Genomic DNA, 17,016 nt, shown 5'->3' with positions numbered 1-17,016 from the left:
TACCTATGTACTACTACTACTAACATAATAATAATAATAATACCATATATCAAATATCATGTCATTGCTATAGTAATAATGATAAACAGGCCTCTCCTACTATGGAAAAAAAAAATATATATATTTGTTGTCATGCAATAGTTATTACCTTATATATCAATCTGCCACAATGACTACTTTCTACTATGTAGTATATTCACATCTAGTTAATCACCTTTATCAGCACTGTTAATTCTATTCAAAGCTACGAGAAACCATTTCCTAACCACCAGCTGGCTCTAAAACATGCCGTCTATGACACAGAGAAAACGCTGCTGTTGAATTAATTTAATACTACATACCTGTCTACAAGGACGACCTGCAACTTTGATATTTCACTCTAATGTTTCACATTTGAAAGAGGAGCTAGATAACTTTGTTTGGCAGGAAGCTGTGTTAGATACTTGTTCAGCTCATGTTTATTAACATGTTACCTTACCTGGTTTAATCATTTCTGACACACCGACTGTAACTACAGAGAAGCAGCTTGCAGATATATTTAGAATATGTTAAACATTATAGTTTAACTGCTCATTAATTTTACCGCTCCTCCACTGATAAACATGGAATTACCTTTGTGGCTAATTTAGCAATGTGCAGCGTTAGCTGCTGTAAGTGATGTTTAAAGAATATTTAGAAGTAATGAATTAGAAAGAAAGAGTTAGCAAGTCTGGTCATGAATGTTTTCAGGAGAGGAGAAGTGATGAGGGCTATTTTTATTATTATTTAAGTCGTTAAATTGGTATGACAAATGACCAACTCATTGTGAACACTGGGTGTGAGAGCTACCACACCCTACTCTTCGTAGCTCCGGTAGGCAAACTACGCAACACTCATGACATAAAGGAAGGATCCCACTCTCTGTTTCTTTTTTATTAGTCATAAATCGGCTGTTGTTAACGCCGATGCCGATTTATCTGCAAGTAGGTTATATCTGCCGATAATATCTGCAAAACGATAATTTGGTCGGGCTCTCTTTTCTAAAAAGCAGACTGACATGTAGGTGTGTGTGAGTGTGTCAGAGTGTGGGACGAAGAGAATTCCGAGGCAGGTGCAAAGCATTGGCTACTTAAAAACAATGATAAGAATGTACGTGGTCATTAAAACCTGCTTTCAAAGGGTGGTATAATGTGAAAATTTGAGATTTTTTTTGCTGGGGGGGGGGGGCGGGGGTTTTACAATCACGATGCGGGCTCAACGTCGTGATCAGCCATCGCAGATGGACGATGGCATTGTCTATCGGCCCAACCCTAGCGTCTGGTTACAGGTAGACCTGAAGAGGCAGAGGCTAGAGGGCTGTCAGGCAACAGAGCAAACAGGAAAACGGTAAGATTCCATTTCTCAAAACAGGCACAGAGCTGGATGTTGACACTAGACATACTGAGTTTGACTTAACGATCTGGCTGGAACTGGTTGTAAAGTCAGTGCTTATGAGCTGGAGCTGACTCACAGGATGCGGGTCAGGTGTGCAGATTGCAGAGAGAAGGCAGGTGAGTGAAAGCGCCAAACCAGCAAAGATAGTGTAGATAGTAATTTGTAACTCCTCACCTCCTCGATCCTCCTCCTGTGACCCCGAAATTGATCTCAGCACTCCATCTTGAAGGACATCTCAATTCTCAAAATGCACCCAGAGGATTGAGGAGGTACAAAGTGAGAAATGAGACAGGCCTAGGGGTCCCACAGCTCCTCACTAAAGGGGAACGGAGAGAGACACAGCGAGAGGGAGACAGAGAGAAAGAGAACACAAACAGACAAACAAAAACAAAACCCACCAAGCACACCTTTTTACACAAAAGGAAAAAAGTAACAAACTCACTCACTCTCATACCAAGTGTCACTGCAGGCCTCAGGGCAAGGAAGTCGTGACAATCATACAGACAGTGGTACAGAGAGAAATGTCATAAATTAATAAATATTCCAGCGATAAATGTGAGCGTGAGTTTTCTCATTTTTATTCAAAAACAAATTTAAAAACAAAGAAAAGGCTTGTTCAATGGAGTGTTCCTCTGGATGAAAGCAGTGTGTAAAGCAAATGTCACAGGGAATGTAAAATATGCATGCAGCTATCTCTTTCTCCAGAGTTGATTATCATCAGTAGTGTCTGTGGGTGTGCCTTCTGCATGTTTGTTTCTTCAGTCTAATGGTATCGAGCATCTGGCTGAGCTTCTCAACAAGCCAGCTGTTAGTCTCCAACAGTGAAAATCAGTCTGACGTAGCCCACAGCCCAACACACTCTTTTAATTCACATGCTTGCTGGAGGCTTTATTTGCTTAATGATGTGGCTACAAAGAATTAATTCACAGTTCTTCATTCCCGCTCTTGACCATGAAGAAGTGCTGGAGGAGGAATTCCCTGCCTTTCTTTTCTCAGTCTGACTGTGACTCTAGCTGTACTCAGACAAAAAGACAATGACTATGATCTCGCTGCTGTAACAGACTTCCCACTCACTTCTGTTTGACCTTGGTGTGTGTCTGTGTGTGTGCTTGTACTGCAGGTGGCTCTGTGTTTCTCTCCAGTGGGTAGTAAACTGAGGGTTCGGAGCAGGAAGTTCCCAGCAGTGGTGAACTGCACAGCGATCGACTGGTTCCACGAGTGGCCACAGGAGGCGCTGGAGTCGGTCAGCTTCAGGTTCCTCCAGGAGGTGGAGAATATTGAAGTGAGAACAGCTCATACTTCAATATACAATACACATAGGGATGAAGCCACCCACAGAAATGATGTTCACATACTGAAAATATAATTTCAAATGTCAGGCACCGTGACACAACGAACGTGATATTAATTTCAAGAGCAGACGGGAGACGCCGAAAATTAAATTCACAGCTTGAGCCTGAGGAAATGTTGTTTTCCAGCTAAAACTGCACAGTCGTGTTCCTTTAATGTGAAGTAACCAGTTCTGTGATTTGCTATCACGCAGCCTCAAGTGAAGGAGTCAGTCAGTAAATTCATGGCATACGTCCACATGAGTGTCAATCAGACGTCCAAGGAGTACCTGGCCAACGAGCGGCGCTACAATTACACCACGCCCAAGTCCTTCCTGGAGCAGATCAAACTGTATCGCAGTCTGCTGGGCCAGAAGAGTAAAGACCTCACCACCAAGATGGAGCGGCTGGAGAACGGCCTGCAGAAGCTCAACAGCACCTCCACTCAGGTACTGACCACAAGCACCCATTTAAAACCTGTGACGATCAGGGCTTTTTTTCTCACTAGTCGGAGGAGGATGTGATATACAGGTACATATACGTGGATACATGTACACATGTACACAGGTACACAGTGCGATGAAGCATAGTGCAAAGGATGCTGGAAATAAGTAACTTAGAAATAAGTATAAGTATTTTGTGCAGGAGTTATGACTTGAGGTAGGTGGATTTGGAACTCACTATGATGATGATCTTTTCTGCAGTCCTGACTGTCCGTTGTAGTAATATGATCATTAGCTCTGAAAAGGTTTCGTGTAAAGAGGTACAGCTACACATCAGAGAAGCTTCTTATTGTATGTAATAAAGGTGCTTCATGGGTGTAAAAGATTAATTGAAAAGATAAAAACAAAGAAAATCACCAGAAACATTGTTTAAATCCTATTTATTTATAATAGCAGTAGGCTAAATACTGTAACACAGAGTAGAAAAATGATGTGCATTAGAAACAAAGAGCAAAGATTAAAAAATCCACTATTAAGTCAATAGGATTAAAAATTTCATGTAGGCCTATATCATTTTTGTGCACTTTTGGATTGTTTGTTTTGCATCTGCATTTCCTCAGAGCTCTGACTGGATTTATGTTAATCATCATGAAGCTCTGCAGTAGCTCTGAGTAACTAGAGGTACAAAACAAGTATTCAGGTCTTACAGACCCATCTTCTGCTTTCATACATGGCATGACAACATTTATCAAAACATAGAACCAACTCTGGAAACATAGTTGTGATATGATGATATGATGTAATTTGAGGGCAGCCCTGCTAGTAGTCTATGTTATTTTCATTTATAAACACCACCATGTCCCTTAATCATGAAGATCTCTGTCATTTTACAGCACCGACTTTTCTCTGCCTCAGCTCTGCCTATTTGCTTTCTGTCGTTCTCCTGTGCATTTTTTCTCCACACTGCTCAGCCACGCACACTCACTCACTCACTGACTGAACCCTGTGTTGATGTGTGTGTGCATGCCACCAGTCGCGTGTGGGTGTAGAGAGCACACCATCAGGTTAAAGGCAGACGGGAGGCCGACGGTCTACAGGTCTAAGGGACTGTGGCTGCCCTGTGACAGATTCAACTTTTATATTGTCTTTCAGTGGATGCCTGTTGTGTGGATTCTCCTGCTATTAAAAAGCTTACTTTGTCATCGCTGACGCCGGTTAAGTTGATAATTAACGGCAGGCCCAGACAGCCCTCAGTCCGACGGGAAATCTCCCGGTGCTCCTGACTGAATGAGCAGACAGTATGTGCTGGTAGTACTCATGGGAGTTGTAGTGTCATAGTGTCACATTGCAATTTGTTTTGTTGTTATATGCCTTTTGACAAGACTACAATTTTTCAACACGCCAAAGTGGCTAGTGGGAATGACTGCGTTACCCGCCACGGCCAAAATCCACCCGCATTTGGCGGGTTGCCGGGTGTTAAGCCCCGGTGACGATATATTTCTCTTTGCCCTAGGTCTCATACAAAAACATTCCCAAAACATTATCATACACAACATCTCAACCCATTGCATTGTTCTTTCTTATTTATTTATTTATTATTCTCATGACATTCATTAGCTGTTGAAGGGCTGGTCTTAAAAGTTCCTCCTTGACCCCGGAAACAGCAGTTGACAAAATGAACTCACCACAAGGTTAATTTAGTAGCAACTCTGGAGTTTGCAGTGGGGTTGTAAATGGTAGGATTTCCTTTTTTTTCTCCAGCACTTCTCATATGTGTTGGTTTAAAAATACAATGACCCCAGACATAGCAGATTATTATCTGACAACAGGGTCCATTTAGTAGCTTTTCTGGTTAAAATCCGATTTCAACTTTAAGAGGCTGAAATAGATATTTGAAGGGTGATTACACATTTTTAACCCATATGAATTAAAGTTCCTTAAAATGCTCCAAAACAGATACTAGTTGGACCTCTTGTCAGATTGTTTGACCATGGCATACCTATGTTCTATTTTCAAGAGCATGTAGGGAGATTGTATATTAACCTTAAAGCTAAGTCCAAAACTTAATTTACAATTATCTGAAACAAAAAAAAATCAGTATATTGTACTTTCACATTTCAAGTGGCTTCATGTGGGCTCCTGACTACAAGGTAAAGACACGGCCTTTAAAATGGCCAGACAGATGGTTCTTGCTCAATACTAAATGTTATCTTATAATTTGTAAACATATGTAATAACTCTGCGCTAGCCTCCTCTGTTGTAGAGATTTTTGGAATGGGGTTCCGTTGAAACAATGTACGTATATCAGGGCAAGCAGCTTAAAGCTTGCCAAATGACCTTCAATTTGACATAAATCATTTCAGAAGCTTGTCTTTGAGTTTGACCAAAAGTAAACACATGCATTAGCCCTGTCTATTTTTGCTAACTGCACAGGGATCCACTTGCTGGCAAACCCAACTGGCTTCACACCAGTTTCTTTTCATGTGTGAAACTCTGGGTTGATAATTAGCATGTGTACTCACTAGAGTTGTAATTGCCATCCATGTTTCCCGAACCTCAACAAAGGAGTTGATTGCAAACAATAATGGGAATAAGACTCAAGTTTCCTTGGTTTCAGTCACACAGTGGTTCCACAGTGGGTTGCTGGGACCCTGAGTACTGCTGGTTTCCTATCATACCAGGTAATGAATGCCCTTCACCTGACAGCCCAGGTGTAAATTGGTTTCTATTACTTGCCCAGAATGAAAAATAATTGCAATTTTCACTGTAAGAGTCAGCTGGTAATCTAATGTTTGACATCTTGTTTTGGGATGAAAAATGTAGATTATATATATTAGCTGTTTCTACATCTCTACATATTGAAGTATTATTGTCCTTTAATAGCAAGAAAATCATACATTGTTTTTACTATTATATTATTACTGTATTATTTTAATCCCTTGCGTCCCTCCCTTAACACGTGAGCTGTAACCAGGATGCTGATGAAGACCGAATGCTTCACATCATCCTGTCTCACCATCTTTGCACTAGCAGTGAGGTTCTTTAGCAATCCATTTAAAAAATGCACAAATTACATACAAAGGTTTACATGACCGGTCCCTGGACTTCATCGGTGAATCAGTGAAGTTAGCTTTTAGCTGTTCCACAGGGGTGATTTGTTTTTGCTGTACTGCCACGAAAGCTTTGGAACAAACATCCATTAAGTATTCAGTCTGCTGCCACTATTTTTAAGTCCTCCCTCAAATTAAATTTTTAGAGAATCTCTGTCGTGTCTGACTAAAAGAGATCTTGTTGTTTGTATAACACACCTCTGCCATGTTATCGTAACTATTGTAACATTCTCTTTTTTTCTCAATTATCTCTCTGTATTTAGTCTTTTTACTTTTATGCTGTTGCTTTTATGGTATCAGGTTATTGTAATGTATTTCCCCTTTACTGGAAAACACTTGAAAATTATTATTAGTAGTTACAGTCGTAGTAGTAGTAGTTGTAGTAGAAATAATAGTAGTAGCATTAGTAATATAGTAGTTGAAGTAGTATAAATTATAGTAGTAGGTGGAGTAGTAATAGTAGCAAGAGTAGTAGCATTAGTAGTGATATTAGTATTAGGTGTAAAATAAGAAGAATAGTAATAATAATAGTAATAGTACTGTAATAGAAATAGTTGTAAGAGAATAATAAACAGTAATAGTCACTGTAGTGTAGTAGTAGTAGTATTATTATTAGTAATAAAGTAGTAGTAAATTAGTTGTATTAGTAGTAGTAATCATGGTAGTGGTTAGTGGTAATGGTATGCATACATAAAGCAGAAAATACCCGGTTGATCTTTTGTCCGTTATTTTATCTTATCATGAGAAATGTTTATATGTATCATTTGATGTTTCCATCTTTAATATCGACACCTGGATCCATTTGCCCAAACGTTTACCGTCTCCACACCTTTGCAGAAGAGACCTATATGAATAATGCAAGACAAGGTGTGTATGTGTGTGTGTGTGTGTGTGAAGCAGGGTGTCTACTACACTGTGCAAGTGAATGTAAAACCACACACACACACACACACACACACACACACACACACACATATATACATAACTTCACTTACATATCGTGCTCCTCCACTGCTTTGCATAAACGCCCACACATACCGATTTGTACAAAATTACACACATGCATAAACACTCTATACATATAGGTGACATCAATGTGTTTAAAGCCCCAGAGGGTTCTGTGCTTTTGTTTCCCATCAGCCGTTTACTGAAGGAATAGGCCAACGCAGACACATATGTATGGTAATTGAGGGATCTTCTAATTAGAGAGCACACCCTTTAAAGCAGCAAGAAATCATTAATGCACCCTGTGTTTGTTAGTGCACCCACACTGATGGCCGCTCTACTAGAAGTGCTGTTATTTAACACACTCTGTGCAAGTGAATCCATGGCTCGCCAGAGGCTGCTGTGGTCATGATAAACAAGGAGGACAACAGATGCGTTTGTGTGTGTGTAGGGGGAGGGGGGTTCCTCTTCAATTTTGCGGTGACAGTGTCCTACCTGTGGCTGCTGTCGTCTCGAGTAGTCGTGTGTGTGTGGATACAGTACACTCCAGTGCTCGCCCACTCATTGTCTCAGAAACATGTGCCTCAGACCTTTGGTCAACTTAGCAGTAGTACAAGTAGTAATACTAGTAGTTATAGTGGTAGCAGTTTTAGTAATTGTAGCAGTATGAGTAGTAATAGTTGTAGTACTAATAAAAGTAATAGTAGTTATAGAAATGAGCATAGGCCTAGTAGTGTTGGTAGTAGTTGTTGCAGTAAGCAGTACGCAGAAATAGTAGTAGTAGTATTTGTAATACTAATTTTAGTAGTACTAGGACCAGCAGCAGTAATGGTATCTGTAGGAATGGTAATAGTAGCATAGGGCTTGGCGATAAAGCCAAAAATGTTATCACGATAAATAAATGTATATCATACAATATCAATTATTGCCACGATAAATGTCAAATCATTATTTCTTTCAAGTTTAATAGTGGCAAGTAGCAATAGTAGTAGCAGTTGTAACAGTAGTAGTAGTACTAGTGGTAATACTAGTAATATTAAAGTAATTATTAAAACTAGTAATGGTAGTAATAGTAGTTGTAATAATATTAGTAGCAGCTGTACTAATAGAGTTGTAATAGAAGTAGTACCAGTAATACTAGTAGTCATAGTTACTAATAATTACAACCACTACACAAGTACTTGCAGTTAAATAATTATTATAAAATAAAATATTAGTAGGAGTTGTAATGATAGTAGTATTAGTAGTACTGTGATACTAGTCGTAGTGCAAGTAGTTAAAGTAGTAGTAGCATTTAGAAGGTTACTTCTCAAATGACCAGAGTGGTGTTAATGTAATCATTCCAACCTAATCTCTGAACAAAATCAGTTGCATGCTGACAGCTCTTTGCTTTGGGAAAAAGAAAAATGACAAGTTTCCCTTTAAAAGGATAATAACTGGAAACATTATACTCCCCTCCCAAACACACACACTACCAGATGTCTCTTTGTTGCATGAATGAAGCTATACTTAGTCACCACGAGTCCATAAGCCATCCCACCCGTGGATGAATGGTAAAGTCTCTTGCTTTGGTATCAATTCTAATCTGGCTTTAAGAAAGAATTGTTGTAATCTACATTAACAGAAGCAGGGAGTGGGTTGTTTTCTAAAGACAGACAGGAACAGTGATGTGTTGTTGGCTTTATTTTTTCTTGGATTTCCATCTGCAGTAGATAAACACAGAAGCCGCTCAGATGTATTGAATCTTACCCATGTCTCCCACCAATTAGTTTGTCCTTCTTCCTCCCTCCCCCCCCTCCCTGCCACCACCCCCTCCCCCCCCATTCATCATGTTGATAGCTCACTTGGTGCTCGTCTAACGTTCGACCGAATCTTATGCGTGGAATCGTCACAACCTGAAAGGGCCGTCTTCCCCCCGGCCTGAGTTCCTGTTTGTTAATTAGCTGAAAGACAAGGATGAAAAACAGTCTGTTTTTATTTCCCCAGTGCAACATTTTGATGGAGTCGGACGGTAATGCAGAGTCCTATTTGTTGGGGAGTTATGAGGAGTTTGTAACAGCTTTAATTTCTCTTTATGACCGTCCTTGGTCTGTGCATTTTATGTGTGTGTGTGTGTGTGTTTTTTGTGTGTGCTGATAGCAGCTCTTGATCCCAAAGCCTTTTTTCGTCCAGAGATGCATGCCATTCACTTTTTCTGCCCCTTTATCTTCTTGGACAGAATAAGGTTTTTTTTTCTAGTAATGGCTAAAAGGTCACATGCATGGTCCGTGGCACAATCCTGCAGGGCACGAAATGTTATCCGCAAAGGTTTAGTCCCTTTGTGAAGGGGATATTTCTGACTTTCCTAAGCCACAGAATCCTCTTTATTACTTTGAAGAACTGAGAAGATGTTTAGGTTTCAATTAAATTGCCATCGAGCTCGATCAGCGATTGTATTACTAATAAGAGCCAGCAAGGGTACAAACAACAAAACAAACGATCAGTCCTTCAAAACCGCCTGAGAGATTCAATTAGATGATAGCGATAGATTCATTAGTGCCCATGATATACACACTGATTGCTACTTATACTATTTAATGAGACAAAAATAGATTATTGTCAGCATCCCACCCCTATGCTCTACTGACTACTCCCCTCATATTGGTGCATGTGTTCTTCTCTTCCTCCCATCTTATGTAGACTAGACAAAGTTTGTCAGATTTGTGTGCATTCCTGTTTAACGTTTAGGAATAGTTAACATGTTGGGAAATGTGCTAAATTGCTTTCTTTCCAAGAGTGAGATGAGAAGAGTGATATAAACCTCTAAGTCTGTGGTAACAGGAAGTGGTTAGCCTAGCTTAGCATAAAAAGTAGAACTAGGTAAACTCCTAGCACGGCTTCTAAACACTTCAGACCAATTTTATTTTCATCTGGGCGTCCTCCCCTTACATCCACTTTATAAAGAACAATGATGACCTATAGCCCAATGCAATTCTGACTTGTATTTTCCAGCTTTTAAAACTCCCTGTTGTGTTTCTACTACTGATTTCTATCACACAGCTGTTACGTAGACTCCGTTTAGACAGAACCAGGCTACGTGGTTCCCTCTGCTTCCAATCTATTTCTATGCTAAGCGAATGGCATCCCAATTTGTATCAAATACAAATACAATACAAAATAAATTTTACTTAAGTGAATTTATTTTCCACTACTGCTGTTTCTTTATTAGAAAACTCCACAGGTTACCTTTACGTTTGAACTGAGGGCAGATTCATAAGCTTACATATATACATACAGTATATATCGAATTTGAATTGGGAGACACTGGAGATCTGAATGAATGAACTGTAGATCATATTCACTAGACCAGAATGCAATATCAGCCAGTCACATCCCCCTGACCTCTTGGTCTCCCTGTCTTATCTTCTGATAGGTGGATGACCTCAAGGCCAAGCTTGCTGCGCAAGAAGTCGAACTCAAGCAGAAGAACGAGGACGCTGACAAGCTGATCCAGGCAAGAACATTTAAGACACACTGCACAAAATATCATTTTTAAATGTTTGTATTTTCCCACTTACTGTCCTCTAGTGGAGCAGATAGTTTTGATTTTCTTTACCCAGGTTTTGGGAAATCTGTTCTCGGGATGAAGTGCAGTGACCCCAATACAATGGGGATGAATGGAATTTTGCTTGCGATACTCAAAGAAATGAAAAATGGCATCTAAAGAATTTAGCACCAGCTTGTCCTTCCATCACCAATGTCCCCTTTACTGGATAATCCACAGATAGAATCCTGGTGTTGGGTGTAAAAAGTGCTCACTGCAGCGTGAGAAATACAGAGAGAGCTGGACTTAAACCTCTGATCTTTTTCATCTTCTGTTATCTTCTGTTATAGATCGATCTCAGATAGGTCGGAGGGGTAAACATTAGTATGCCCTACAATGTTTTTCTGGGTACTTGCTGCCACTTGGAGTTTGTCAGCATTTGAAGTTGCCCAATGCATATTTTAGTCACTTGTAATTCCAGTCTTCATTTTAAACTTAACACTCGATGACGTGTTTGTGTGGTCATGTTTTACACTTACTGACTAACTGAACTTGCACCATTAATCCAGAAAGAAATTCTGTGTGCTGTCCCCAGGTGGTTGGGATAGAAACTGAGAAGGTGTCCAAAGAGAAAGCAATAGCTGATGAGGAAGAGCAAAAGGTGGCGGCCATTGCTGTAGTCGTCAGCGGCAAACAGAGAGACTGCGAGGAGGACTTAGCCAAGGCTGAACCAGCTCTCCTAGCTGCTCAGGATGCCCTTAACACTCTCAATAAGGTCAGTTAGTCTCTTGCTGCCCTTGCTGTGCCTTATAGATTTGCTCCGTCATACTCTTCCCTCTTAGTTTTCTTCTTTTTTTAAGAGGGGTTGTGTTCTCTTCTCTTTATTTGATTTAGTTTGCCCAGCTTCAGTGGAATAAGTTATGTCCACACAAGCCTTGAACTGTATAAAAGATTATTGAATCACAGGATTTAGCCAAGTCTTTGCTAAAATAATGTCTTTCCTATGTTCTGTGGGCATTTTACTTCATCCTCGTATCCCGTGTAGGTTTTTGAGCAGCCTCTGGGATTTTCAAAAACACCCTCTGTGTTTAAAAGGTGCTCTCTGTTCAAACAAGCAGAACAGACAGTTCAATCACTGCTTAGAGCTCTCTAAAGATGCCCTAATTAGAATTCTCTGTTGTCTTCTCAAAGTCAGCACAGGTTCTTCTTCCTTTACTCTAATCCTTTCCTTTTTCTCTCTCTTTTCCCCCAGCAGACCACAGAGATATGCAGTTGTTCAAACACAATTAAATCATAGCTCTTTTTTCATTTCCCATCCATTATTCTCTCTGCCGCTCCTACTTCAGAACAACCTGACAGAGTTGAAATCATTCGGCGCTCCGGTGGCGGCGGTGACCAACGTCACAGCTGCAGTCATGGTCCTGTCGGCACCCGGCGGCAAAGTCCCAAAAGATCGCAGCTGGAAGGCCGCAAAGGTGATGATGGCCAAAGTGGACTCGTTCCTGGACTCTCTGATAAACTTCAACAAGGAGAACATCCCAGACACTTGCCTAAAAGCCATTCAGCCTTACCTGCAGGTGAGCGTTTCAATTAGCCCTTATTCATTAAAGTCAACGCTAACAGCGCACAGTGTGCAATGTCTGCCGCTTGGGAAGTTCAACTAATGAGTCAGAAATTTAGCAGGGGCATGACTACAATGACAGTGGCACATAATGGCTGCCGAGCGTCCAAAACACAGCCATAGAAAATCAACCAGTTAATTAAGCATTACAAATTTAACAGCCGCCCTGATTATGGAGTTCAATGGAGCGGAGACCGGGTGTATTGCAGCAGAAAAAGCCGAAATTCACTCTAAATTCACAATTTACATCACGCAGATGCCGTTTCCAGACTACAATGGAATGTGATTTTATATTTCTTATAAAAGAACTTTAATCAACCACAGTTCTAACTTCTAAATAATGTGACTTTAATCATTGTGTTTAAGGTTCTGTTTAACTGTGTTTTGTTTTTTCTGGGGTGGGGGTTATTTGGCCAAAAACACATTGTCACAGAGCTTGTAAGAACCTACAAAATGCAAATATTGCACGCTGCCTTTGAAAAGTGTTAAATATAGACTATGTAACTTTTGAAAAAAGAAATACAACCCTCCTCTTACAAATGAAAAGTTTAAATCATAAGCACCCGGGGCTTTTTCTGCTACAGTGTCACTTAATGGTATAACCAGTAGCTCATGGTGGCGAACTTTAGATAGGCCTTGCAACTGAAACTGAATGTGGTCATTTTGGTATTGTATGACAGGATATCAGGGCCTGATGGCATTTGATCAGTGTTTTATTTTGCATTTGTTTGCTTGTCCATCTTTTCGGTCTTCTCCAGGATCCAGAGTTCCAGCCAGAACTGGTGGCCTCCAAGTCGAACGCGGCAGCTGGCCTGTGCTCTTGGGTTTTGAACATTGTCAAGTTCTATGAGGTTTACTGCGAGGTGGAGCCCAAGCGTCAGGCTCTGAGCAAGGCCAACGCAGAGCTGGCTGCTGCACAGGAGAAGCTCGCCGCCATCAAAAGCAAGATCAATGTAAGCCATAGCATTGGACTGACGATACAGGAAAAGAAAAGTTTATTTGCTGTTTTAAAAGAAGGCAATTTCAGTATCTAAAATCCAGAGGATAATATCTATGAAATTGTATTACCATTTTATTAGAGAAAGGACTTAATGTTTTTGAAGTCCTTTCTTTATTTTATAGTCTTTTCTTTGACACAGAAACGCACTCACTAAAGAGTGTCATAAAACTTTAGAGGCCGGGCTGGCTTTTGTACAAAAAATACAGACTGAAAAATCTCAGCACCAAGCTATAAAAGATTTCTGAGACATCAGTGTGGATCATCAACTTTATCAAACCCAGACGATATGCAGTATAATAAGAATTTGATGTTACGTAAATAAAATAAAAACAACAACAACCAGAGGCTATGAGCTGGAGCAAAAATTCAGGATATGAATTATTTTATCAAGGCTTGAGTGACAGTTGACACACGAGCTCTGCCAGTAATGATATACCACCAGCATTTCATCAATACAAAGCTGGTGTAAGTGCTATTAAAGGCTTTTACTGTTCATTAATCTAAAACCAAATCCATCAACCTAAAAACCCTATTGATAAAAGCTGCTGTAAATAATTGTTTCTCAGTGGCGTTTGACATTCAGCACATCAGAGCGCCAGAGAGCCCCAGCAGAGCGCAGTGCTCGGGACTCTGCGGCGGCGTCGGCTGCTTACATCAAACCCTGCGGAGTGCAGACTGACGACTCTTAATAAGATCCAGCGTGACTTCTCGCTGTCATTTTTCAGCCCTCAATCAGATCGCTTGAGCGGAGTGTGGGTTCGGAGCCAAGGGGAATTAGCAATCCTCAAACTAATCTACTGAACCTGTGTGCCTCTCCACCGATTAATCCTGTTTGTCCTTGTGCTAATTGCTTCCATATGCCAAATAAATCCATAGCGAAGGGAATGATAAGTTTTACCCAACTTTTCACACGCTTCACAAGGTTTTTTTTTCATAAAGAGACTTTAGCAATCTTTGTTCTTTGTCTTTGAAGATTCTCTCTGACCACGCTGTATTTTAACAAGTGCCAATTTCTCTCTGTCTCTGTGTGTGTGTGTGTGTGTCTGTCTGCGTGTTTGTGGCCTATCAGCACCTGAATGAAAACCTGGCCAAGCTGACGGCCAAGTTTGAGAAAGCCACTGCAGACAAGCTCAAGTGCCAGCAGGAAGCAGAATCAACCGCGCGCACCATTTCCCTGGCCAACCGCCTGGTGAGGAGGGCAACAGCAGGGTCACGCAGAGCACCAGCTACCCACTAACACACAAACTCACTGTCTTGCCCATCTGTCCCACTTGCTCCTTCATTCACATAGATACAGATGTGCGCAAGCTTTTATCTACATTTGTTAGTGTGACTGTCTCTCTCTGAGATGCTGTAAACCAATATAAACACATGATTCGAAGAGAAAACTGACACTTCTTCTCAGAGTCTGTACAGTGCAAACAGGATTTGCTAGCACCCAAAACAGCGTTACGTTTTCATGAAGAATGTGTCAAAATGTAGGCTAAAAACACAGTACATCATTTGAAGTTTGAAAAATCAGACATTCAACGTGGTTTATCCTCAGTAACCTTTCAAATGTCTTCGTCAGATTTATAGTGCAGCGCAGGATAAAGCTTCGCTGATATACAAACCTCATGATCTGATATTGGCGTCTGGCGTCTGGCATCTTGCGTGACTTGACGCTAGATGGAGAATGACAAGCCGAAAGATGGGAGGCCGTCTCAAAAAACTAGCATGGCTGTAGACTCTTAGTCTTGTTTACTTCTTCAAGATGGGGTTCGAATTCAAATCATGCTTCACTGATTGAAAAGCCGTTAAACATAAATATGGAAATGAGGAGTATAAATAGAAGCAGGAAACAATTGAAACTGAAGCAGAATCGTGATTTCTAACAACTTCTAACAATTTATATTTTGTGTGACATAATCAAATACAGATTGCATCACACCCTTAATGCACAAGCATGTATTTATACACATATATACCCCAAAACAACTGTCTCTTTCTTAGGTTCTCAATTCATATGTTTACACACACATACACAAATCCCTCCATCATCTTCTGGTTTGTAAATCTCCTGCTGACAGCAGCACAACAAAACCATGAGTGTTGACACAGTTAGTCTGATAATCTAAATTATTCAGAGGAAGATTTCAAAAGGCCTGACAGGAGCAACAAAAGGACAAGATCTGCTAGTCAATCACAAATATCAATACAAATGCTTTCAACTAGCCGAAGTGTAAAGTGTGATCTATGTTGAGAAGTTACAGTCTATCAAAGTATGGGGCCTCCAAAGTTTGGAAGATATTAAGGTGAACTTTATTGATCCCTGAAGGGAAATTGTATGATTGCTGCTGTAAAGAGTAGAGGAGTTGGTACATGAGCAGAGAGGTGATAAAAGATATGAAAACCTAATAAAAAAGGACTTAAAAGTAGCAAGGCGTTGTTGTTCTGGAGATTTCCTGGTATTCATGATGCTGTGCATCGATAAAGGCAGCCGAAGATTAATTTAGATTTAATTTTACAGGATGCCTGTGGGGAATTCGCTGTAGTAATGTAAGTTTCAGTGTAAAAAAACAACATGCTCTCGTTCGGCCCCTGTGTTTCAGGTGGGAGGTCTAGCGTCAGAGAATGTTCGCTGGGCTGAGGCCGTAGAAAACTTCAAGAAACAGGAGAGGACTCTGTGTGGGGACGTCCTCGTCATCACCGCCTTTATCTCCTACCTGGGATACTTCACCAAACGCTACAGGCTCCAGCTCATGGACAACACCTGGAGGCCTTATCTCAGTCAGCTGGAGGTGGGTGGCCCTGGAAAAAAATGGAATTTATACTTTACGTTCGTTAAGACGTGATGGCTGACCTTCCCTTCCTCAAAAATGTAACTACGTGTTGGGCCATGCTGCAGCTGGGTGCTGCTTGTGTTTTTTCAGTTTCTGAGCCAGTGGGGATTACTGAGGGGAAAGAAAACACCTGTTTTTCATTTCTGCAGGTTATTACAACATTGTACTCACAAAAGTAATTACTGGTGTCATGCCAACAGTTTCTTTTATAATGGTGGTCTGTGTGGAAAAGTTTTTGGCTGCAGTACCAATAGTGGCCACTGGGGAACAATCGGCAGCGCCATAATCAGCTCATTTAATAAATCCATGAGCTTACATCCCCAGCGTCCTGGTCAACTTTGACCTAATATAGGTATGTACAATCATGGTTAGGCTGTGCAGCTACCTCAGCTTATTTGTAACATTTCTGATCGTCTGACATGCACAGTTACAACTTTTTTTTTGTGATGTCATTCCAAATACAGTGTCACCATAACCATTATAACCTCATAAAATTCAAGTTGGAAGATACCAGTTTGTCTTTAAGCCAGTGCAAGGTGCTGGCAGAGATTGTTAAGAGTGAATACAACATGAAGCTAGTTTTACAAGATCTAATGTTAACACAATAAATGTGGGGTAGATACAGCAATTAAAGCATGCAAAACCCACTTGCATAATCATACTTGACCACAACGGCTTGTGTCAAGTATAAATCCAGCTTCACACTGCCATTTGTTTCTGGAGAAAAAAGGTTAATTAAGAAACCATACTTCTGTATAACATACAGAAGCTTAGCAGAAACTTTAGGTTCCACTTTTAAGACTTTACCACA

At 40.5% G+C, this 17,016-nt stretch overlaps 1 protein-coding gene across 1 annotated transcript in view; it reads left to right on the top strand.

Annotated features, from left to right (window-relative positions):
- The window catches only part of LOC119916354 (dynein heavy chain 9, axonemal-like), a 147,153-nt gene that overhangs the window by 82,143 nt on the left and 47,994 nt on the right, over window positions 1-17,016 (top strand). The window contains exons 53-60 of the mRNA XM_038736340.1: window positions 2,534-2,695; window positions 2,957-3,190; window positions 10,652-10,732; window positions 11,358-11,537; window positions 12,109-12,339; window positions 13,142-13,336; window positions 14,453-14,572; window positions 15,975-16,163. Of these exons, the coding sequence (XP_038592268.1) occupies window positions 2,534-2,695; window positions 2,957-3,190; window positions 10,652-10,732; window positions 11,358-11,537; window positions 12,109-12,339; window positions 13,142-13,336; window positions 14,453-14,572; window positions 15,975-16,163 (1,392 nt within the window). The remainder of the gene's footprint in view (window positions 1-2,533; window positions 2,696-2,956; window positions 3,191-10,651; window positions 10,733-11,357; window positions 11,538-12,108; window positions 12,340-13,141; window positions 13,337-14,452; window positions 14,573-15,974; window positions 16,164-17,016) is intronic.

This window comes from Micropterus salmoides, unplaced genomic scaffold (assembly GCF_014851395.1).
Source record: "Micropterus salmoides isolate LMB-PRFRI ecotype aquatic unplaced genomic scaffold, ASM1485139v1 Ms_hic_scaffold_21, whole genome shotgun sequence".
Taxonomy (NCBI): domain Eukaryota; kingdom Metazoa; phylum Chordata; class Actinopteri; order Centrarchiformes; family Centrarchidae; genus Micropterus; species Micropterus salmoides.
This window is presented reverse-complemented; position numbering and strand designations above follow the sequence as displayed.